At 49.0% G+C, this 24,230-nt stretch overlaps 5 protein-coding genes across 5 annotated transcripts; 2 read left to right on the top strand and 3 right to left on the bottom strand.

Annotated features, from left to right (window-relative positions):
- Nucleotides 1–876: 876 nt before the first annotated feature.
- On the top strand, nt 877–2,022 carry CDV56_107480 (PIG-Y family protein; the record flags this gene model as incomplete). The annotated part of the gene is made up of 1 exon (XM_026761099.1): nt 877–2,022. The coding sequence occupies one exon, from the start codon at nt 877–879 to the stop codon at nt 2,020–2,022; it is 1,146 nt and encodes a 381-aa protein (XP_026614285.1).
- Nucleotides 2,023–2,292: 270 nt separating this feature from the next.
- CDV56_107415 (glutamine amidotransferase subunit DUG3) lies at nt 2,293–3,603 on the bottom strand (the record flags this gene model as incomplete). Its single annotated transcript, XM_026761034.1, has 4 exons — nt 2,293–2,567; nt 2,617–3,349; nt 3,435–3,530; nt 3,589–3,603. The coding sequence occupies 4 exons, from the start codon at nt 3,601–3,603 to the stop codon at nt 2,293–2,295; spliced, it is 1,119 nt and encodes a 372-aa protein (XP_026614284.1).
- A 556-nt stretch (nt 3,604–4,159) lies between these two features.
- Nucleotides 4,160–7,034, top strand: CDV56_107255 (dynamin-related GTPase MGM1; the record flags this gene model as incomplete). Its single annotated transcript, XM_026760874.1, has 3 exons — nt 4,160–4,457; nt 4,516–6,537; nt 6,595–7,034. 3 exons carry the CDS (start codon nt 4,160–4,162, stop codon nt 7,032–7,034), a joined length of 2,760 nt encoding a protein of 919 aa, XP_026614283.1.
- A 916-nt stretch (nt 7,035–7,950) lies between these two features.
- NDH2 (alternative NADH-dehydrogenase) lies at nt 7,951–9,894 on the bottom strand (the record flags this gene model as incomplete). The annotated part of the gene is made up of 4 exons (XM_026760733.1): nt 7,951–8,024; nt 8,093–9,064; nt 9,127–9,465; nt 9,564–9,894. The coding sequence occupies 4 exons, from the start codon at nt 9,892–9,894 to the stop codon at nt 7,951–7,953; spliced, it is 1,716 nt and encodes a 571-aa protein (XP_026614282.1).
- A 2,096-nt stretch (nt 9,895–11,990) lies between these two features.
- Nucleotides 11,991–14,038, bottom strand: CDV56_106913 (putative mucin; the record flags this gene model as incomplete). The annotated part of the gene is made up of 3 exons (XM_026760532.1): nt 11,991–13,150; nt 13,211–13,484; nt 13,544–14,038. 3 exons carry the CDS (start codon nt 14,036–14,038, stop codon nt 11,991–11,993), a joined length of 1,929 nt encoding a protein of 642 aa, XP_026614281.1.
- Nucleotides 14,039–24,230: the final 10,192 nt, after the last annotated feature.

Here is a 24,230-nt window from a genome sequence, read left to right as displayed (position 1 = left end):
GCTCTCTTCTTTGAATGATTCTACGCAGATTGTGAGCGAAGATTTTTGGGACTTCTGATTCAAGTTTTCTTCGGAACAAACGAAAAGTACCTATCGTCATCTACCTAGTCTCCGACTTGATACCTTTTGACTATCATCTTCATAAATTGCCTACTTCTGAATGTGTACCGTATCTTCTCTATGTATGTTTGTCTTCTCAGCTGGATGAATCTGTCTTCTCAGCCGATTCAGCAAGCCTTTTTTGACTGATGGTGCTATTTTCCTCTCGTTGTTTCTCTAACGACCACTTTTTTTTGTCAAGTGTCCTGCATACTCGTATAACAATTATGATTGTGCTCTTCTCGCAATTCGTGTGACTGAACATTGTGCTTGCTTTCTGTGATGTCACTTATCAGCCACCATTTTCCCTTCTGGCTCATGTCTCTGTCTCTGGCGCTCTGGAAGATATACCCTACGCTCGTCTTATGAAATACTTGTGGCCTTGAATCATATCGTCCATCGCGAGTGAAAGAGCCGTGTCTGTGGGTTGTAGCTAGCTCTTGTATTGGAATATGGCTTTACGCTTCTGCCAAACTGAAGGAGGAGCTGCTCCCTTAGGAATCAATCAGGCCGCTTGTCGACCTTTTACTCGAGTATTGTTTTAGAGTTGCATCTGGAACAGTTGGGGTCTGGTTCGTGGTGCGGAGAAGGTTGGCGCCGGAAGTCTTGGCCTTAGGCCCACCAGGTCTGCCTCCCGCACACCCCTTCGCATCACAACTTCAATCCACTGAATGGAATCTACACCAAGAGTGGCCCCTGGACGGGTACAAACTCATACGACAGAGGATTGAATGGTAGTATATCTACAACCGAGTCATCCGCGCCCAGCTTGCGCCAATGGAAGATGCAGGCGACACTAAAAACGTGACACTATCGCTCGACAACGATGACCGGCTTTCTGGACGGGCGCGCTCGGGAAGCACAAGCAGCGGACACAAGCGCAGCTCGTCCGGCTCGCTGCTGTCGAAATTCGCTTTTCTCCGAATGAACTCCGGGACGCACCACAATACCGAACGAACGCAGCCAGGCGTTGATAAGCACGATGCAGAGGAATTCGGTTCCAGCTTGCAGGGTGGGAGGGCGATGTCGAGTGCTTTACAACAACGGAGAACGCGAAGGAGAAGGGGCTCGCTAAGGAAAACTGCGCTGCTGGGGACGCGATTCGACTACCGAGATAAGAAGGCTACTCGGGCGACGGTCGACATGTTACGAGCGGGTGGCGATGCACCCCAGCACGATCAGGCTACAAACATACTGGTGCCATCCGTAGCCGATTCGGTCTCAACGCAAGATCAATCTACGTCTCTCAGAACTGCAGCGGCTCAAACAGACGAAAACAGTGCCAACTGGCGCCTCGTACATGACCAGCGGGAAGCTCCGAATGCTTCTGCATCCCAGCGGTCGCGGAAGGGTCTCTCCAAGGAGAACGTGCTTGGAGACGAGATTGGCACGGATGATGAGGACATGATTGCCTTTCCTCCCGTCAAGAATGCCAAGGCTGCCATCGGTTCTGCCTTTGGAAACTCCTCTGCGAGCAGCACCAGCGGTGCTGCGGGATTACGTATACCGACGCCCCCATCGAGTTCGGATTCCTACTATGCTCTGCCGACAGACGCCTCGTACAGAGCTGTGCACCGCACCAAGTCGCCCCTTGCGACGCATGTTGTTGACCTCAAGCCCAGCCAAGAGATCGTCTGGGATTACTCCGAGACCGAGTGGTGGGGGTGGATCATCTTAATCGTGACTTGGCTGGTTTTCGTGGTGGGGATGGGCAGCTGTTTCGGTGTTTGGAGTTGGGCTTGGGATGTTGGTGAGACGCCCTATGCACCGCCAGAGCTGGAGGATGATCCTACATTGCCCATTGTGGGGTACTATCCTGCCTTGATTATTTTAACGGCTGTCATGTCGTGGGTGTGGGTTGTCGTTGCCTGGGTGGGCATGAAGTATTTCAAGCATGCCAATATCACTGGGGATGATACATGAATGCTTCAGCTCCCCTGTTCAGGGCCTGGATGGCCGCTTGTACCCTATTGCATGCTGAGATTAAATTCAAAGAATTGATCCAAAATAATAAATTTCATGACACATCGAAAAAAGAAATTTCTCCCAATCATCCTCATCCAAACCCAACAACAGCCGATAGAGGTATCTCATTGCGCCCACTGTGACATCTCAGAAATAAATGCGTTGACAACTCCATTACTTACCAACCATGCAAGCCCCAATTTTTCGGATACAAGAATGATGATCCGATCAGTGCGACAGTGCGCACTGGTTAGATAATCGCACATCTAAATCGTCCAATCTTGTGCCCTTGCCACTAATGGTAGGATCCTTTAAACCCTCTGCTTCTTGAGGCTGAACTGTTGTCCCAGGCGCAGTGCTGACAAGGCCTTTAGACACGGCGTAGCATGAAGATCGATCCTGGTTGATGTCCTCAGTATAGAATTCATCCAAAATGGGATGTAAAAGGACAGTCTGCTTGTGAATCGTGACTATCGAGTTCGCAGGAACCGATACCCAATTATCTAGAAGGACAGATTAGCTCGAGTACCTCACAGTAGGTGAGTGGCTCACGTCGTTCGAATGTGATGGGCTCACTCGCCACCAAAACAATATCTGCTCCTTTGTCGTGGCGCTCCATTTTGAAGTGACCTTTCTCTTTCCCTTCTTTCCATTTCGTCCCTGACGAGAAATACAAACTAGCGGGCTCGTCCGTCTTGCTGCTGATATACCGGGTACAAACCACAGTATGGCCATCCGTCACAGCGAAATTGAGTAAACTGCGAGTCTCCACCCCGGAAACATTATGTCTCTTGGGAATATCGCGGATGAACTCATTGATCTTTGCGATGGTCTTGACCATCACTCTTCGCAGTAGCGCCTGCCCAAAGCCCTCCGGCCCGGGATTCGAGCTGGGATCTACCCCTTCCTTCTCCAAGAGGTCAAGAAATAGCGCAAAGGCCCATTCACTATCCGTCCCGCCTTTTACGCCGAGGTACCACTTATCCGCGAGCGAGTCGGCGAGCGTCCGCTTGATGTATTGCCAGCCGCCGACGTTGCCATTGTGCATCCACATCAGCGTCTGATGCTGGAATGGGTGGCAGTTAGTATCGGAGAGCGTCCCCTCCGTCGTGGCGCGGACGTGCGCGAAGATGAGGTTCGAGCATGTTTTGGAAGCCAGGCGTTCCAGGTTCTCACAGTTCCAGGCGGGAAGTGTGGAGGTGAATATGCAGGGCTCTGGGCCTAGCTTGGGGTCAGTGTAGAACCCTACACCGAAGCCATCGCCGTTGACAGGCCGGCGGTTGTCCTGAGGTCCGAGAAGTCAGCTATGCTTCGTTCAAACGAACTTGGCAAACTAGAACGAGTCTGCTCGATGTTGAGCTAGAACTTACTAGACGTAAGCGAGAGTCATAGGACTGTGTCAAGATTGAGTGACTGGGTTCTGTCACTAGTTTGCTGAGACGAATCTCATGTCTACCCTTGTATACCTGGCGAAGAAGCGGTCAGTCAGGCAGCATGGTATAAGGAGTTGATACTTGGTCATACCAGGAAACGGCACATGGCTCGCGAAATAGTGCGAGTAGCTCTAAAAAGCAAAGAAAATCTTGCAGAAGGACTTCAAAATGAAGTTCAACTTGATAGAAATTTGTAAAGCTCCAGACCCTTTTGAAGCGTCTATTTGGCTCTATGCCGTGGATGCACAGGCCGATGATGAAAGCCAGACCTCGTCTTCCACCATTCGCTTGCACAACAACCAATTGCAGCCCTTGGGTGCAATGAACGTATGAGACAAGAGGGTAATTACTTGACAACCCAGTAATATCCTCAAAGAACACACCATTAAACTGGTAACGCTTTCAGGTATTCTCGATCGAACCCCACGTGACTCACACCGACTCTCTCCGGTGTACGAAGCGGCCAAAAGCGCAGGTCACGGGAACCTAATAGTGGAGATTCGCCTTCAACGCGGGACGGTTGTTGATTACATCAACCGTTCTTCAAGTTATCCATCTTTCGACACAAAACAGCAAGTATCGTCGCCATCCGCAGCTTACAGCTCGGAGATGATAAGTTATACTCTCCTGGCCGATTTGTGGTGTATGAGTGTTCGAGAGCCATGAGCGGGAGAATACTCTCGCACCGTCTTGTTCCGCTATTGCGGACGGGCCTTCTGGCCCGCCATGTCCATAATGCTGGCGCAAGAACTGGAGGGCTACTACGCTCAGAGGGAGGTGCTGCACTACGGGGCCGTGCTTGGCCTGTTGGAGCAAATGCAATTCACAATGTTCCTGCCGTGCGGACGATCTCTTTTGCACGGATGCTTCCGAAGCTTGCTTTGAAGTTGGTCAGAGTACCGGCGATGTTTGGAGGAGCTATGGTCGCAGGCTTTGCTTATATACAGTACCAGGCCACCCGTGCGTCTTCGGTCACTAATTGCTGATGAGTAATGCGACTGGCTAACAATCTTCATAGAGGCAGGAAATTACGCGATTGATATATTCAAACGAGCGGGGGAGACGGCTGGTGGCGCTGCCTCGGGTTTCTTTCAAGAATTACAAAACGTTGCGGAACAGACTCAGCGCGGCTGGCAAAAAACTACTGAAGACATCGAGGTCCCGGAATGGCTGCAGAAGATCCTCCGCCTTGATGAAGGTTCACGCAATGGGAACGATGGTTCGTCCGGAGGAGGGGAGCCCCCTAAGGAAAGCCGAGCTGGTGCTGGTGTGGCTGGTGTGGCTACTGGCTCGGCTTTTGGTTACAGCCAGTCTGATGAAGATGACATCCGCCAGGCGAAACAAATTGCCGAGGATGACCAGATGATGCTTCTTACGCGGAAGATGATCGAGATCAGAAACATCCTTCAGACCGTCGGGCAGTCCGGTACCCTGACACTGCCATCGATTGTTGTCATCGGATCACAATCCTCTGGCAAAAGTTCCGTTCTCGAGGCAATTGTTGGACACGAGTTCCTGCCCAAAGGGATCAACATGGTCACCCGGCGGCCAATCGAGCTCACTCTAGTCAACACTCCAAACGCACAATCAGAGTATGGAGAGTTTCCTGCTCTGGGCCTAGGGAAAATTACAGATTTCTCACAAATTCAGCGGACCTTGACCGACCTCAATCTTGCAGTTCCTGAACGGGACTGTGTTTCGGATGATCCAATCCAGCTCACTATCTACTCCCCCAACGTTCCGGATCTATCCCTGATTGATCTTCCGGGATATATCCAAGTCGCTGGCAAAGATCAGCCGCCAGAGCTCAAGCAGAAAATTGCCGACCTCTGTGATAAGTACATTCAGCCACCTAATGTAATCCTCGCAATTTCCGCTGCGGATGTTGATCTCGCCAACTCTACCGCCTTGAGAGCAAGTCGCAGGGTGGACCCTCGAGGTGAGAGAACCATCGGAGTCATCACAAAGATGGATCTTGTCGATCCGGAGCGAGGGTTCAACATACTTTCGGATCAGAAATACCCTTTGCGTCTGGGCTACGTGGGCGTGGTATCTCGAATTCCTCAGACAACCGCTCTATTTTCCCGGGGTAGCGGGAATGTCACTAGTGCGATTCTCAAGAACGAGAATGCCTATTTTTCGGCTCACCCGTCCGAATTCGGTCCTCAGTCGGGTGTATCAGTGGGTGTGTCCACACTGCGAGGCAAACTCATGCATGTTCTTGAACAAACGATGGCATCAAGCCTAGCGGGTACTAGGGACGCCATCAGCCAAGAACTCGAGGAAGCGACGTACGAATTTAAAGTTCAATATAACGATCGGCCGCTAAGTGCCGAATCATATCTTGCTGAGAGTCTGGATAGCTTCAAGCATTCTTTCAAAGCGTTTGCTGAGAGCTTCGGTCGACCTCAGGTTCGCGAAATGTTGAAGAATGAACTGGATCAGCGCGTCATGGACATTCTGGCGCAAAGATACTGGAACAAGCCGATTGAGGATTTGACCGCATCGATGCCAGAGTTAGATCCTCTCAGCGACCTTCCCAAAGCGGATGCTGACTCGCAATATTGGCGGCGTAAGTTAGATGCATCTACCTCTTCTCTGACAAAGTTGGGAATCGGCAGGCTTGCGACTACTGTTGTTGCCAATGCTATTCAGAACCACGTTGACCGGTTATTGGCGAACTCTACATTTGCAAGCCATCCTTATGCACAGAAGCAGATCGTGGAGGCTTGCACGAGCATCCTGAACGACCGCTTCTTCAGCACTAGTGATCAGGTTGAAAACTGCATCAAGCCTTACAAGTTCGAAATCGAGGTTGAGGACCCAGAATGGGCAAAGGGCAGGGAGAATGTTAGTCGGGTACTGAAGGAGGAGCTCAAAGCTTGCGATACTGCTTACCGACATGTTGAAGACACCGTTGGAAAAAAGAAATTCAAGGACGTGATGGCATTTGTCGATAAAATCAGAAAGGGCGAAGTAGTCCTGGAAGGCGACGGCGCCGGTGGTGCAGGTGGATTTAGCTCCGCCCTGCTGGATAAAGGTATGTTGCGTCTTTTTCGCAGTTGACCGTTCTTGCCGCAGCACTAACGAAGAACAGGTCGGGAAGGCGTCTTCCTGCGGGACCGTGCTGACCTGATAAAAATGCGCCTGCTCGCCATCCGTTCCAAACAATGCGCGTCAAAGAAAAACAAATACTACTGCCCAGAAGTCTTCCTTGATGTGGTTGCAGATAAGCTCACGTCAACGGCAGTCCTCTTCCTCAACGTCGAGCTGCTCTCCGAGTTCTACTACAACTTCCCCCGCGAGCTGGACATGAGACTCGGCCGGCACCTCTCCGACGCCGAGGTGGAGCGATTCGCGCGAGAGGACCCGCGCATCCGGAAACATCTCGACGTCATCCGGAAGAAGGAGCTGCTCGAACTTGCCCTGGAGAAGATCGAAAGTATCCGACAGCTTGACGGACGGAGCAAGCAAAGAAACGCGGACCGGCCCTTGGCAGCCAAGGAGCAGAGAAGCCGTGGATGGAACCTGTTCTGATCGATTGAATTGCTATTTTCTTCGTGATATCCCATACTCCTTTCCTTTGGCAACTACATACGACAACATGGACTATATCCCTCACTCCCCCCTCGCGTTTCTCCTCTCAGTCCAGCTGCTCATGTCCCCTTTTCCATCGCCCTAATCAGGGCCAATACCTTCCGATTGGCGTTAACGTGCTGTGCATTCGTTCTCATTCTCCTTTTTCTTTTTCTTTCTTCCTCAGTCTGAATGTAAAATACTTAGGTACAGAAGCCGAGTCCTGAACAGGAACACTAATAGAAGACAAATATAGACATTTTTTTGGTATTTGAACTATCATGGTCGACAGTCGCTATCTTGACAGATATGATTTGATCTGGTGCCAGAATTGCGTGCATGTAGTGTCGACAGCTGCAAGCAGATAATGTACGCAAATCACATGATCTCCATTATTTCCAGTTGCCAAGCTCAATACAATGTTAAAAGTAACCAGACATAGCTGACAACAGTGCAAGCATCAGGGGCTGATCGGGGATGCGAATCATACGAAAAAGAATTATGGGCAGATCTAAATGTCTAAAAAAACAATCCCATCGCCAGTCTATCTAATTCATACACAGACAAAAGAAAAGGACAGAAAGTTACACTTTTCTCCACTTCCGTGACCATTGGGTCTGATCAGTGGATCGCACGGCGAATTTGGCCTTGAAGGACGGTCGAGCGTGGCGGAAGCATAATGATGATGGCGCCTCAACAGGATGGAGAAAGAAAAGAGAAATTTGTGGGTAATCATAGAGCGGGCGTCAGGAAACGGTGGATGTTGTTGAAGAAGACGGAGGGGAAAAGCTTTCGCTTCAAATCGTGGACATAAATAAAAGTTTGTTGAAGGTACAGAGGGATAAACGATCTCCAGTTTTCGGCAAAAAGTAGTCATTTACTCCCGGGAGACGTCACGTCCAAAGAGCTTGGCCTTGACCCAGTCGGCAGCGACCAGGACACGGTTACGTGCTATGGGAGTTGTTAGAAATGAACCAAACAGGATTATAACAGGTAGAAGATATCAAGTAGGCACTTACTGCTGAAGCACATGCTCAGGTAGGCACTGCGCCAGAAGAGGTAGGTGACAGTTCCACCACTTGCGATGTTGCCGCTCAGCCAGCTGATGTCTGCAACCGCACGCTCCTTTCCAATATAAGCCAGACTTCCCTGGTGAGAGTACTGGAAGGGACCAATCTGCTTGGTTCTCCGCAGCTGCTTCTGGCGCTCGCGGATCTCGTCGAAAATCTGGTTGCGCTCCTCCTCGTTCTTGGCCTGGGCCTGAGCCTCGGAGAGCTTCTTCAACTCCTTCTCGATCGCCTCGGTCTTGGCCATGGTGTTGAAAAGCCGGGCAAGGAAAGCACCTTCCTGACTGGCAACCTGGGCAGTGGGGGCATAGTTGGTAACCGCACAGTCACCGACGGCCCAGACGTTCTCTGCACCGTTGACAACCAGGTACTCGTTCACTGCCAGACCACGGCGCGAGTTCTTCTGAGCAGGGATCTGATTCATCAGATCCCGGACAACATTACGGACAGCGTTACCAGTGGCCCAAACCAGCAGGCCATAGGGAATAGTCTCCAACTCCTTGGTTCCATCGGGCTTGGTCACCTCAGCCTCGATGTACTTGTCGGTAACGTTCTTGACCATAGTCTTAGTGCGGATGGTAATGGCTTCTTCCTTGAAAGTCGATTCCGTGTAGTCGATCAGTTGCTTAGAGAACATGGGAAGAACGTTGGGCAGAGCCTCGACGAGGGTAACGTGGAAGTGATCCTTGATTTCAGGAATCCACTTTCTGAGGTCCTCGTTAAAGAAGTCCTGCAGCTCACCAGCGAATTCAACACCGGTAGGGCCACCACCGACGACGACCATGTGCAAAAGTCGGTTGACTTCCTCCTCAGGCTGATCCTTGAACATAGCAGTCTCGACGCAGTCCATGATGCGCTTGCGAATCTTCTGCGCGTCACCAACTTCCTTCAGGAAGCAGGAATGCTCCTTGACACCCTTGATACCTGTAATTGCGCTGTTTAGCTACGTCTTTCGGTCAAATTGTACTGTAAAGCTCGCTACTCACCGAACGTAGCGTTTTCGGCACCGACACCGACAACGAGCATGTCGAAAGGCACCTCGGTGTGAGAGATGTCACCCTTGATCTCAGAGTCGTCACTGATGTAGACAACGCGTTTCTCGTAGTCGATCTTGGTAGCTTCGGCTTCGTAGAACTTCACGTGGGCCTTCTTCTGGCGGAGAATGTTACGAATTGGCTCCATGATCGAGCGGTGCTCGACCTGACCAGTAGTGCAAGAGGGTAGGAGAGGGGTAAAGAGGAAGTAGTTTCGAGGAGAGATGACGACGACATTGTAGTTCTCGGTATCGAGTTTCTTCAGCAGAGAAACCGAACCCCATCCCGTACCTGCAATTGCGATCACCGGGTTAGTGGTTCCGCGACGTTGTCAGGTCACGTCCGCGACGCGACCCATGGCGGCAGACAAGGTAAGGAACCCAACATACCGAGGATGACAAGGGTCTTCTTGGTCGGGTCGGGTTCGATCTGTTCAATGGGATGGCGCTGTTCATAGATGCTGTAAATGAGGGTACCGGCGAGACCGACACCGGAGAGCCAGGTGAGGCGCCAGGTCCAACGCAGGAACCTGAATCGCTTCTTGGGCTTGGGGGCAGGAGCCGCGTCGGCGTAGGAGCGACGGAAGGTGCGCTGGACAGACTGCTGCGAGAAATTACCGGATCTCAGAGGACGTGATGACCGGAGAGCGAGGGCTGGCGATCGCGTGGAAAGCGACCTGCGCGACAGCGACGACAACTGCATGACAGAGGGGGAAGCCATGTTGGAGCGGATCACCATAAAACTTCCAACCATTGAAGGTCTTGATCGCACTTGGGCGAAGGGGGGATGGAAAGAAGGGGAGACAGTAGGGCCGGGCGAGGAGAAGAGGGGAGAGTAGAGACGAAAACCCACAAAGGGAAATCCAGTCAACAGTGGATGTTGATGATGAATTTCAGATAATCCAGACAGAAAAAAAAAAAAAAAAAAGAGTAGGGAGGGGAAAAAAAGAAAAGAAAAAGGCAGATGACGAGCTGAGAGCCTGAGGCGATCAATCTCAGGAATGACAGGATATGACTGTGAAGGTGAAGCTGTTAAGCTGTTTTGGGCGAATCGGTGTGTCGCCGAGGCCCTCAGAACTTCACCTCAGACTTCACCTTCGAGTCGCTCTCTTTTTGTTCTTGACTCCTGTTTCTTGTTTGGGAGCTCCGGTGGAGTTAGTTGGACTTCTTTTCCCTTCACTTTTCTGCTTTGCTTTTCCTCTTTAGAGCTCTCTGGCCGTGGTTAAATGTGGGTGGATTCCGGGTCCAAACGGGTCGAGGAGAGGAATCTAGAGTTCTGATGGGCCCGGGAATCCAGGCTACTCTGGTTTCTGGGTCTCCCTTCTCACACCGACGCCTTCGAATTGGAGTCATGAGGAGCAAGTCGCAGAGTTTTTTTTCCTTTGTGAGGAGAAGATAAGCAGCAAGTGCACTGTGGTGAGGGGTTAATTGGAGTGACAGAGAAGCAATCTCTTGGTTACAACAATGAGGATGCTCTTGGTCATACAATACTACGATTACCTATATATCGGTACTTGCGCATATAAATAGCAACTAGAGGTGATTCTAGAATGGTACTACTGGGAAACCTGTTGCTTTATCTCTGTCATGATCTCATATCTACATCTCGGTGCTTCCCAATAGGCTAAATGGGGAAAATTGTTCGCCTCCCGCTCATAGTTTTTACCCCAAAAGACAAGATATCCACTGGCTACATTTGAGAGTCAATCTTCTCGATTCCCGAAATAATCCCCTCAATTATATAACAGCCTGTCCTTCATCACGATGGTGACATCGAGACACAAAAACTGACCCTCACCAGCGCCTACGGTCCTTTTCGAATGGCTGCCGGGATCACCCGCAGTCTATACGAGTCTAGAGAATCAGCCCTGGATCCATGTCTGGCAGTCCTGCATTCTGCTGTCATGCTTTCTAGTGTCTGGGTGACCATCGACGATGACAGTCCGGGGAAAGCAAGCTCCACTCAATTCTCGTACCTCCGTTTCTTCCCTCTCCTCTCCATTGAGCTCTTGACTGTGAGATCCCCAGATGATGACAACCGAGTGGTCGAAGCTCCCATGTCTCGCGGACGAACGGACTGTCCTTGCTTATTGATTTCTCATCATCAATGCAGTGGCCTGTATCGGGGAGTGGGAATCGCTGCGTGCCAACACGTTGTGAGAATCATTAATCATGCGATCAGCTTCCTTGAAAGACAGAGATTGGCAATCCGAGTCCCAGCAGAGCAAGTAGCTTTCAGCCACAGGCATCACTAGATAGCTTCATATCACTAATCCTTAGCACTTAACAAGCAGATAGTCAGCGTAGAGGGCTTTGTTAGTTACAGCATCCCCAGCTTTCAATTTTCCCGGCATGGAACATGGAGTACGGCATACGAGGATATCTACCACTTCAGTCATGGAGACATAGGACTATAAACGGTGAAGTTTCAAGATTGGACGATTGTATGATTGCCAAAGACCAGTCCAAAGACCAGTTCAACCTGGACTGGCCCTGTCCAAGGAAGTAACAAACGCCTAAGAATGCAAATGCAAGTTTTGGTGGTAACAGTTTATATGATCACAGATCAAAGATAGCAATGGAGACGGAACGTAACGCCACGATCATACGTCACCCAGAAAGCCACCAGAGCTCACAAAATTCCGCCCCAACACACGATATGGACGATGGTAAATGGATGTAATCCATCTATGATGCTAAACGCCGTGATAATGCAAGTCGTCAAAAATGTAAGGGGTGTAAAAATACAGCTTTGGTTAAGAAGTAAAAGGCATCCTTCTCATGTCAATGGTCGTGAAAGGTCGTGAAAGGCCATGTTTAACTCGAGTAGCTTGGAGTTGGATGAAAATTTGGCTGGAAGAAGGGTCCTTGCGGCCATGCTTCGTGATGAAGATAGGGCAACAGACCTGTTTTACGCTCTGCGGCTGTCTTTCCGAGCGGCTGGTAGTGCATGTGGTCAAATGGAACGCTGCGCTGCTGCTGGAGAGATGTCGACGGAGGTGGAATCAGCAGGGTGTTGACAGCTCGGACAGGTCGGTAAGGCGAGTTTCGGTTCGCCAGAAAGAAAGAAGGTGACAGATGTGTTTGAGGTGTGTGTACAGAGTACGCCGATACCGCGGGGGATACTGTGGCCGACGACATCCCGTAGGGGCTTGCGTGGTACCTTCCAGGATCGGGTAGCGAGATTGGGGTATGGTAGATGCCATTCGAAACGGGCGGCACGGTGGTCACATGTGGGACCGATGGCGCCCAGGTCGTGGACGAACCGTACGTAGTAGGAGGCATAGCCCGGCCACCGGCAGAGGGTTGTTGAGAGGTGAGTGCAGGAATGCTTGGAGCCAGTGTGTGTGATGAAACAGGTAGGTTGGGACGCGGTAGATGGGGAATGGGTCCAGGGATGAAAGCCTGGTGTGATGAAGGTGCAGACGTGGGTGTGACAACCGGTCGCAGGGCCGGGAGGCTTGTCATGGCGGAAGACGGGGGTAGGGTAGAAGCTGGTGGAACAATCTGGGGCACAGCAATTCTCTTTGCGGGATGCTCATCGACTTGTTCGTCCCGAGTCCGTTTGCGAGAGTTGGCGAGCTGGATATCGCTACCAAGCTGAGGAAGAGGGGCATAAGAAGCATTGGTGGGTAGGTTCCACGCTGCCTGTGGGCGAACAGGATCGGATGCTGGCGGAGACGGTAACTTGGACGGAGTCGACGACGGAAGTTGGGGTGTTGGTCGAAGACTAGGAGAGATGCGCAACACGGGAGTTGTAGGGCTCAAGTTGACCTCATCTGGGATCACAACTGCTCTGTTGAAGAAGTCCGAGAAGACCCCAAGTTTGGTATGCCATTGAGCCCATTCCTCCTCTGATGCATAGAGATTGTAGCGCACATTGCTGAGGAACTCGACTTCCATTACGTGGATTTCCTGGACTGGGATACCGGAAACCTCAGCCCACGTCTTGTTGGTATATGTGTTGTCGTCCAGAACTAGAAGACGAGTCAGCTTGCGTTCACAACCTTGATGCCCGCAAACGGACAAGTACTGACATTTGTTTCCAAGCATGAGGGCGATGGTCATCAACCGAAATTCACTGCCCTTCTTTCCCCGCACCGCAGGATTGAACTTCTTCAATCGGTAGATGAACATGAGTGCCAGCAAGATCACATTCTGGCTGACCTGCGTCGTCGATAGAATGTTCGTCACCCACTTCTTGAAGCCGGGCGTAGGAAACGCCTCCGGAACAAGCGAAGGTAGTGCATTCACGCGATCCTCGATAGTCTTCAACTTTGACGTGCTTTCGAACCAGAACAAACAAGTCATCTGCAAGAGGATTAAGTCAGTGGACAGAGTCCCATGAACCGGTCAGTTCTGATGCTTACCTGCGCAGCGAATTCAGAGAGGCTTCCCTTGCTGTCGTTGATCGATGAAGGAATTTGCAGGTAAGAAGCCACCGAGTTGGCGCTGGACTTCTTCTGGCTGGCTGGTTCGGACGCTGAGGCATTCTGAGCATTCTGAGTAGATGAAGGTTGACTCTGCGATTTGATCGAAGGTATCATTGTGGAAGAAGCGTTGTAGCCGGTGCGAGTATAAGCGGGTGCTCTGACATAGGGCGGAAGTGTGATTGCATTGTGTTTGCCCCCATAGCTGGACGGTGGCAGAGACTTGTAAGCCACCCCGGTCATGTCGTTTGGGGGAGTTGGCAAACCGTCCCTGAAGGGAGCAGTCCAGCGATTCTCACAGATCTCCGAAACAGCCTCCGGATATTGTCTGAATGTTGATGCCGAACTGTCCTCGTACGGATGGTGTTGCGTAGTGGGGGTTATCGGAGCCGGGGCGGAGGGGAAGTACTGCGGAGCGTATATCATCGGAGGCATATGGCACGAAATGGTGAGTGTAGATTGAACAAGGAGATTGCGAAAGAAGCTCTGCAGAACACAATTGTCATGGGAGTATCATTCCACCTCCATGAATATCTTGTGCAATCCAATCTTGCTCGAGATCCGAATGCACCAATGTCACTGGACGTAACACCAGCTCCAACGGGTTGGAAGATATAGAAATCGGAACACCGGCTCAAGGGGATTCAAGGGACGATTGAAGAGGATTGTTGATTCTTATCCGAGCTGGTATAATAAGAAGCTGTGGGGTACTTGGTAGATAGGAGGACGACAGCAACCGATCTGGTGAATGTTGACCATGCCTTGCCAGATGGAATGAAGGCACAGAAGGGGCAACTTGAAGAAAGGCCGATCCAGAGCAGGCAAGAAAACACCACGGAACAGGTCTAGAGTAAAGCAGTCATAGAAGGCTCAGCATGAAAAATGCAAGTGCCAGCAGGAAGTTGCCAGTCCGTCCAAGTTATAGAATAGAAAAGGAAATACGTCCAAGGAGATATAGATGTCGACGCAAGTATAAGGCTAATGAATGGAAGTCTAAAGGGACAATGAAGTAGAATGTATTGAAATTAAAGATCAAAAAAGCGAATAATAATCTTTTCTTTTTTTTTAAAAAAAAAAAAAAAAAAAAAGAAAAAGGAAAAAAAGGCCATTAGAAAAGACTTGATCCTTCTATGGATCCAAGCCATAAGAAGATAATCATCATGAAAAAACCGAAATTATTGGAAATGAAAATGAAGAGCAGTAGGAGTAGTTGTGAAGGTAAAAAAAGGAAAATAAAAAAAAAAAAAGGTAAATAATTGAAGGATGAGATCAAGACATCATCCCTCATCCAGCAACATAACTAAATCTTCATATCACGACACCACTACTCCGCTCGAAGAGCCAGGGTCGGTTAGTCCTCGTCCGGAGAAGGTGGTGTGGCCTCTGTGTCCACAGTCCAAGAGACCACAGTCCAAGAGACCATAGTCCATACAGGACAGACAGAGTTTGACCCGGACGCAGGTCCAGAGGGTTGATCCTCCTTCCTGGACTCGTTTGGTCGGTTCCGGTTTGGCCATCGTTGATCCAGGTTGATTTGTCTCTGTCTCTGCTTTGTCTTGGGAGGAAGAAAAGTGAAATACCGGTTGATGTCAGAGCCATGGGGAAACGAAGTGGATGCATTACTACGTACAACTATTATTACTGCTGCTACTACTACTACGGAGTAGTGGAAGGGTAACCAAAAGCCAGCAGCCCTAGACCATCATAATAATAGTCTTGAGACTCCGTATTATTACTATTAGTCAGGCAAGGTCTGAGAGTGGAAGAAAAGAGGGGTTGGAATCTAGACGATGATTGAACAGTTGAACACTAAGGTAACCTCCATACTTACGCTATGCCTGACTCTGCAGGACCCATATCAAATCCAATAATAAGTCTGGTCTAGCGTCGCTTTTGCAACCGTCGTTGTCTGCCGCCTGATAGGAAAAAATGGAGTGCATCAAGAAAATGGAAAAAGAGGAGGAGGAGAAAGCTAAAGGAGAAGGGGCAGCATTGCTCAGCAACCCCGGAAGGCACGGGAGAAGCGCTGTAAGTAAACGAAGGGAGGTTTGTGCACTACGAAGGAGTACTACGACTACTATGTGGTTGATCGCTAGTTTCTGGCCCAACCAAGGCGGAAGCAAAAGGAATGAGTAAATTAGGTCGGTCTTTTCCATACGTACCGTTTACGGAAGTAATGATCATACAATCCTTATGGACTTTGGGAAGTTACTGACATGGGCAGTTGAGGAGATCGAACTGTGGATTACTTCGGACCAGCTTCGTAATTGGTTCGTAACAATGGCTTCCAAAGTTACTATGGCAGCTGTGGACTGTGACCACTGACCAGACTAAAAGTCAGGGTAGGCCAGAAGATAGGCCGTCAGCAAGGTGGGCTGGCACCTTAGTACAAAATGTTTGAGTATGGCAAGGTTTGGTTGAGCCTGTACCTCTGTCTAAGGCTCTAGGCGGTATGGATGAGTCGGATTGTCATGGATGGATCAGGAGGTAAAAAATGCATGTGTAAGGTAGCCCGCTGCCCAGGTATCTTGCTGTATGGTGGTGTGTCAAGATCAGAACCAATTTGGGTAGGCTGGCATGAATTGCGCCCGGCGGTTGGATAACCTGGTCCAGTCTAACTGCAAATGGATAGGTTAAACGGCACTAATGGAGAACAAATGGAGGGTAATTACCGTACTTATACAGAGCGCCCTGTACCCTTACTACTGTATCACAGGGAGGAAAGCATGAGGATGGAAATAATGTGAGGCTTAGCAGATCCCAGCATTTTTACAAACCCACTTGCAGCTCACAAGACAATCAAAGAGTTGGAATCTGAAAAAAAAAGGTTTCAGCCAGGTATTGATCCCTCCACTTTGGTTGTCTAGCCAGAGCAATGATGGATGTTTTGCCGCGTATCGAAACCGGCTGGACCTTTGGATGTAAGGCAGGCAGCTTCGATCATCATTGGATGGATGTGTGTACAAAAGACCCAGAAAGGAGGCGTCTCTCAGGGTGACGAGCCTATCAGCGGCGGAGGACCGGAAAAGTTGGATCAGTCCAATCGCTGCGTGTAACTCTGTTTTGTTCTCAGCCCTCAGGGCAGGCTCAGTCTTTCTGCTTCCATCTCTTCTTGAGATCCCAAGAGACCAGCCGGAGGCGGTATAGCTCGGCAACTTCTGGGCAGGGCAGCAAGCAGCAGAAACAGTGGTACGCTTTGCCCCTTCAGTACGGAGTACGGAGTACACACCTTACATACAGCTTACAACCTGAAATGCTACCTAAGGTAGGCTCTTTGTACTCCATACAGACTGGGTATAACCTGGGATTATTGTGATGGGCAGAGGTGCTGCTCAGCCTGCTAGCCTGCCACATTATGATTTACCGCTTAAGTCGAAGATGATGGTTACCTAGATGATCATGTATCCTTATCCACAATTCCTTTCCATGCAACTCCGCTCCCTATGTCTCCTGTGCGGTCGTAATATATTGTTCCGTATTTAATCCGAACCATGAAAATGGGATTCCCATGAACGAGTCAAACGCCTCCAAATTCTACACTTTTCTACGGAGATACGGAGTCTTTGCACATCCATAAATTGACCATGGTTGTTGGAGATTTCCGCGGCTATGATGATATTCAACGCTGACGCGATCGCCGGTTTTGAAGAGATAGGTTTTGTGATATTACTCTCCCATTTCCACTGGATCAGCTGGCCGAAACAAATAGATGATCAAGATGTACTATCTAGAAAGTCCGTCTAAGCCAAGGATCCATCCAGACAGACATGGACAAGCTGAGTCGCTGGCTGTCTGTGGCTGTTTTCCTTTCTTATCCTTGTTAGTTGTTACTACTGTGGAGTTGCATTATCATTAAACCTGTCCAAAGACAGTCGAGAGAAAGAGGAAGTGGAAGGCGAATGATTTCCATGGTTTGAGGTGATGATGGTGATCATACACTTGCGCGGCCTTCAGGCAATCATGAATCTAAGTACTTGCCAAACCAACAATATCAATAGAGAGTCGACCTATCGCCATTCCAAAGACCCTAGCATGGGTAAGGGCGCAGAACATTGTTGATATCACTAAACTTAATGGTGCTAGCAAGTCTCAGGGGAATGCATGTGAGCAAGAGGCATATTACTTTTGCTTCTTAAATTTGTACTTCATTATTATGACGGCGGGGATGTCATTCCGTGCTGGCCCCTGTGAGCTCCAGTAATTATGTTGGGACACGAAAAAACAATGTTCTCCATGTTATTTCTCTGCTGAAGGCCAGGAACTTCATTTCTCCTTTTCGATCAAAAGTAGACACAACAAATCCTATCCAATCGTCCCAAACCACTGATTCCTGTCTTGATTGGCGCAAATTCGGCGTCAATCAAGGATAGAGTGTCGGACTGGGCTCGGGCGGTTTGACTTTGCAAACCCAATTGAATTCTGATTACTATTATGTCAATGATGATGGTGCTGATGATGGCGTTGAGCGATCAAGGTCAATTTCCGACAGCAGCATAGCGCTCGGCATTTCTCTCGCTTGCGAATCGCGAGGCGCGGTCGAGGACGGGAGAGACAGTGGCTTTGAAAGGCTGATGGTCAATCAATAATCAAATGGTACGGCGTAGAACAGTGCGAAAATAGCCCACATGGGCATACAAGTGGATGAGTGCCATATCAATCTTCGTTCTCGTTTCCTTTTTTGTCTCACCCTAAGATCATGGATCATGACTTGATAATGGTATCGTCAACTGGCTTAGCGTGACGACTATCTTTTTGAGTGTCAAGTTCAGCACTCCGTAGATACTACTCCGTAAACTGTTTTAATCGGAGTGGTATTCTCCGCCAACGTCTATCTATTTCTCCCAACTCCTAAAAGAGGGGCTGAGAGGAGTGACAGCGCTCAGGGGCCTTGGGGCTTCATGTAGGCGCATGGTGTGAAATGTAATGTATGGAGTATGGAGTACTGTACTCGTTTTTTGATAGTACAATTCAATAATCGATAATAATAGTGACGCGGTATGGAGCAGATCTTATGCATACCTAGGACAGAGAGTCCGAGAGCATTACCTGTATTATTATATTATGCGACCTCTCTAATTCGTCCTATTCCAGGAGCGGCTAGCCGTCTTTGAGATCGAGGTCACCTTAACACTGAAAGTATCCCAGGTCTGTCTACCGAGTCCCGACTAAGGACTGAGTACAGAGTTCGTCCAGTTTATCCAGACTAATGACCTGGCCATAACATCAAGAAAGAATGCGACGCGAGAACTTCGATTTGCAACCGGCACGGAATGATACTAGGATTACTAGCTCTTGTCTCGGTTCATCGTGTTACGAACTTACGAAGCACTATTACTAGTACTATGGAGCACTGATGATTGATATTCATGAACCCTGGTTTGTAGCGGAGGTGATATTCGCCTGTCCTTCAAGGTAAGGTACCTAGGGAAGGGTGAATAATTACAGAGTAATGATGATGCATAAAAATAATCTCATTATGAAACCCTGCCTCATCAAACAACTTCCAAGTTCCATGCATGATTGGCACTCTGGAGCCTCGCTCTCATTTCAATTCACTTTTCCTTTTTCATGTCAGATTAATTTCAATTAATCAATACGGGGAATGGGATGCACCTCAAATTTACATATGATATCAAAGAGTACTCCATAGTGGCGTTCAGAGTAGTATGTGCTGCTTAGTTGCCCACCAGCAGAACGTAATCATCATTATTACCTTGACAAACGCCGCCTCCATTTTAGGCGTTTTCCCCTTGGGTCATTTGTCTTTCCTTTTTCTTTTTGGAACCGCGAGTCTGCGGGACCCAGACGCACCTGAACAGGCCAACAGCACTTCGTTTTTAGGCCTCTCGTCCTCCGACTTTGACTTTCCTGAACGAGTCAAGCGTTGCTCTCCCTTTCCATCATTTCCCCTTCCTCAGTCGTACCAGCGGAATCTTGATGATGGCTTATGGCTAGAGAGCTGCGAGGTCGCCGTCCGCCACTTTGATGGAGAACTACGGCGTCTTCAAAGAGGACTACCACTATCAACCAGAGGGTTGATCTCAAACTCCAGTCTAGATCCGCTCGCGGCCTGCTATTCGTTCTTTACGAACGCCGAATCGCTTGATTGTGAAGATGACGATGACGCTCTGGACCACGGAGTATCCAGATGTTGACTTACATCGAGACTGAGAGAATGCCACAAGCCTCAGTCCTCAGCTTGTCTGTTGCATAGTGGCACGCGCTTGCAAGATGGTGGACACCTTTCTTATCTGGGGTTCTGGAACATCGCTTCAGCCCACTTGTGCATATAATTATTGATTATTTGCAAATTGCAACGCAGTCAAGCGGTGATCCAAGTTTAGAACGACCTCAGACCGAGCCGATCGCTGAGGGATAGTTGGAAGCAGACTTGACTACTCCGTATGAATAAGTAACTTTCTGTTCGTGTTCTTGCCTCTTTCAAGACGGTCGGTTTGACTGGTCACTGGCGGCACTTATCCGCTATGCCGTGACTCTTATGTATCCGCCTGGGTATGGAGTACATAGTATTTTGGACGCATACACCACGAGCCCGGTCCAGCAGACAAAAGAGAGGGAAGGCTGGAGCATTTAACACAAAGGAGATACCAGGTCACCAGAGAGGTCAAGACGTACAGAGGCGCAGCTTTAGCTCCAAGATTAACGCCAGAGGTGACGCTGAGCGTACCTTTATTGGTCGTCTGGGCTTCTGTTTGTTGGTCAACCTTTGTGGTGTGGTTCGAAGTCAGAACAAAAAACATTGCTTTCTTTCTGGAATTCTTGAAAGCTGAATCGATTATCTATGGCCTATCTACGCAGCCGTGGGCCACGTTGACATCAAGTGATCGTTGTCTTTTCAGTGCGTAGATAGTCCGTAGAGGATCTTGCTTTTGCTTGGGTTCTTTTGAGCCTTCTCGAGAACAGTCTCAAGTCTCAAGCTCTCAGCAAGTCGTCATCGGTAGCGACAAGCCAATCAATGCTCATCAAGAAATGAGATCAGATACGGAGACCTTAGATAGTACCGGACTACTAGGAGCATATTGTCTTGGTTTGGCCTGCGACAAACAGCCAATAAATATAGATTACCTTGCTCCATCCTCCATAGTCCGAACAGGTGCACTACTGTCGTCTGTCAGGCTAATGGGCAAAGTGGCTGACGGCAAAACTGCCCTGTCTGGACTTTGCCGCGATCGGCCTTTGTCAATAATTTCTTGCCAGCCATGAAATTATCTGTTTCTTCCTTCTGATTTTACAGTAATTATGCTCGGTAAGTATCTGACTTTGACTGGCTGAAGTCAGTTGAAGTCATATCAAATCCGAGTGACCAATCAGGTTGGCACTATTTGGTCGCCTCAATACCTAATTTCCTGACCATTCGGAACCGTCGGGGAAACTGAAGTCAGCATTTGCATCCATGAGTTCGCTAGTATGGATCACATATTATGGGATTTTGTATCAGGCTGGGCAAGAATAATATCTGATAGTCCAGAGTTACAGACTGAGGGCCCGAGGGGTCATTGAAGTTCCGTGCCACAAGATTGGCCTGTGCTACTGAAACTTGCCGTAATCTCTCCATGAAGTTGTTGAACACTTCACCACTTTAGGCTTTTCTTCTTTACTATGGAGTATTACAGAGTACAGTACTCTCCAACGCAGCCCACTACTGGGTAGGCACCACAGTCAGGCTCAACACTCACTCTGTACTGTGATGGGGCACTACTGCAGTTGTAACAGTATGGAATACTCTGTAGATATTAATGCAATAATCCTGACGCCTAGCAAATACTGATATTCGTCTATTATTTATTATTCACACTTACAGTTCTCTGCTTAACACCTTTCTGTAAGCAGATACATACTAAGAGGAAGATAATCATCATCCAACAACCAGCCTGGAAAAAAAAAAGCTTGTCCTCTGTGATTGTTAATTTGCATCATGTTTCATCCAAACTAGATACGCCGTCCTTATTTCATTTGATTTTACCTTGAATCCCGCTGTATCTCAGTTGTAGCCCAGTGCCTATCTTTTACCAGAGGGGAAACGATGTCCGTCGGAGATTTTTCCTATCATAACTGCAGCTCCTTAATGTGCAAGATTACCCCGTGGGTTGTCATATCCAGGTCATTTATCACCTTGCAGGCTTTGCAGCCCTTCTCGGTCACCAGGTGGGCACTGGGATGTATGCAAGGACTTTGATGAGGACGGTATTCCGTTCTCGTCTACCACATATGTAACTATGTATCTTGCCAGGGACAACTTTGCAGGCCTGTCACAGGATAGGTGGCTGTTTTTCTAGTTTCCACCCTGCTACCTCTCTAGGCTTCTTACATTATTTTTCTCTCATCCTGGCGGCTCGAGACTACATCAGCAGCACATTTATTCCAAGGCCAACACAAGTGCAACCAAAGCATCAGCAGCATGGTGGTGGCATGGATTGAACTGATGATCGATCACACGCCTACTCATCTCGCTCGAGTAACTTTGATTCCCTCCAACGCGTTGGTGCTCGTGCACAATCAGAATCTGCTGGTGTAGAGTAGATAGACGAAGACTCAGCTGTGAGGGAGACTTGCGCCGCGCTTTTTCTCGTCCATGTTCCATCTTCGTGCAAGGATCAGTTGAGCGATTCGAGCCAGAACACATGAGTCTTCTGTCTGCCAAACCGTCGATGCAGTCGCAGGCTGTCTGAAGTGTGAGCCTTGAATCATCACGATGATACTGATCTGCACTCTTACGATTACCGATCATTGATGATCCATTTATCACGCGCTGAAACCGAGGTTTATATTCGAGCAGAGACGCTATCGGATTTCATTGGCGATGCCATAAATGCGTAACTAATGACACGCTCAGCAACCAAAGAGACCGTACAACACCACTGCAGGATTCCTCGAGGGGTTGTTGATTGTTAAGACCTGTAATAATGATGTACTCCGTAGCTCAAGCAACGATACTTGTGATACATGTCTCTAAGAGCAATGGTCCAATATTCCGCACTCATTACCCTAATAACATACGTAAATGAGATGCCTGGCGAACCGATCCCTGTAACTGTGTAAGCTAACAAATGTGAGGCATATTGACCTTGTTGACGCGACCGTTATTCTGTCCCACACTAGGTCATGATATTATCGCGTATTCATTACTTGTTCATCATTCGAATAGACTATCCAACTGGTGATACTCTGTAGATAGTCAGTAAAGCCTACGAATCCTGTTTCACATCCGGATCATGGAAATAGGAACTGACAGAGCTTCTGGCCCAAATATAGCACAAGGACTTGTCCGGGTCCAGACCTCGACATTCACTCTCCTGATATTTCCCTGTTTCCACTCTGGAATACCGTAGCCTTCACCAGTACATTTACGAATCGATCCGTTTTCATCATGGCCGTTGATTCGATCATATTATGCTGACATTATTTTCGTCGTCTCGCAATATGTCCTACACGATGGATGTAGTGAGCCGCCCAAAACCAACACTGCCACCTGGGGAGTGGGCCGGATACAAGTCTCTCAGTTGATTTCAAACCAATTCCAACAACCATGGACCTGGGCAACGAGGCCTGTGTCGTTGAGGTCTGAATGGCCACCGTATCGCAAAAAGTAGGCTCCACCTATGACTACCTGGCTTGACAAAGGAACCTGTTCATGCCTTGTCTGGGCCTCATGGAGCTTGTGAGACTACATCGCTTCCGGGATCTTTGTTGACAGTGCTAAGCGATACGCAGGGTATCTGAGTATTTCAGTGCGCCTAGTCCTTGTTGACACGCATCACTTGGTACAGGAACTATGCCTGCCGACCACGGCGACTCCGTGACCAATGGTGCTGCTAATTGAATGCAAACGCCAGGTACTTTGGTCGGTTTCGTAAGTGAAGCTAGGTTCGGTACCTTTGTCATAATCCCCCATATATGTATGCACCGGGAGTAAGAAGTCATCGAGCAAGGAGACAATAAAGAAGCAACCCTAACTCTGGGCAAAGTGGCCTCTCGAGCCATCCTTAATCATGTCAATGAGCGCGAAAGACCGGAGACCGCTTACCCTGCCCAGTGACGACGGTAAGTATTCTGTCCACGGTTGAATCAATAATGGCCTGAGCCAATCTGTTGGCTTTGTCGCCCTGTAATGGTGCACTATCATTTGTTATTTAGCGAGAACGGTTACTCTCAATTGGACTGGCTGATTCGTTTTCAGAGGTCTGAAAGCACAGCCGACAGGCACATTTCTAATTGAACCAAGCGAGGCTCACTCGCTATATCCGACCAAGTATCATGCTTCTCCGCGATAGAGGCCCATGGTGCACGTATTTGGCCCTCTATGCCAATGTTGACGTTTTTGATGTAGACCGGACCAGCCTAAACTTGCTGTTGACTAGTCAAAGCATCTAGAAGGCGCGATCTGGCACTTTTGACGTGATCTTCACCACCTTGTTCCAGATACACATCTCCCAGCCCTCAATGATCAGTACAGCGGGACATACTGACTGTACATAGACATCCCCCGGCCACACTCTGGTCAGGTACGTATCAAGGACTATGGAAAGCTCAAAAAGCGTGATTAAATTTCACTCGTATCGGCCGAGGATGAACGAGGCAAGCGGATGAGACTGGTGTGCCCTCCTGT

Source organism: Aspergillus thermomutatus, assembly GCF_002237265.1.
Source record: "Aspergillus thermomutatus strain HMR AF 39 chromosome Unknown NODE_99, whole genome shotgun sequence".
NCBI classification, from domain to species: domain Eukaryota; kingdom Fungi; phylum Ascomycota; class Eurotiomycetes; order Eurotiales; family Aspergillaceae; genus Aspergillus; species Aspergillus thermomutatus.
This window is presented reverse-complemented; position numbering and strand designations above follow the sequence as displayed.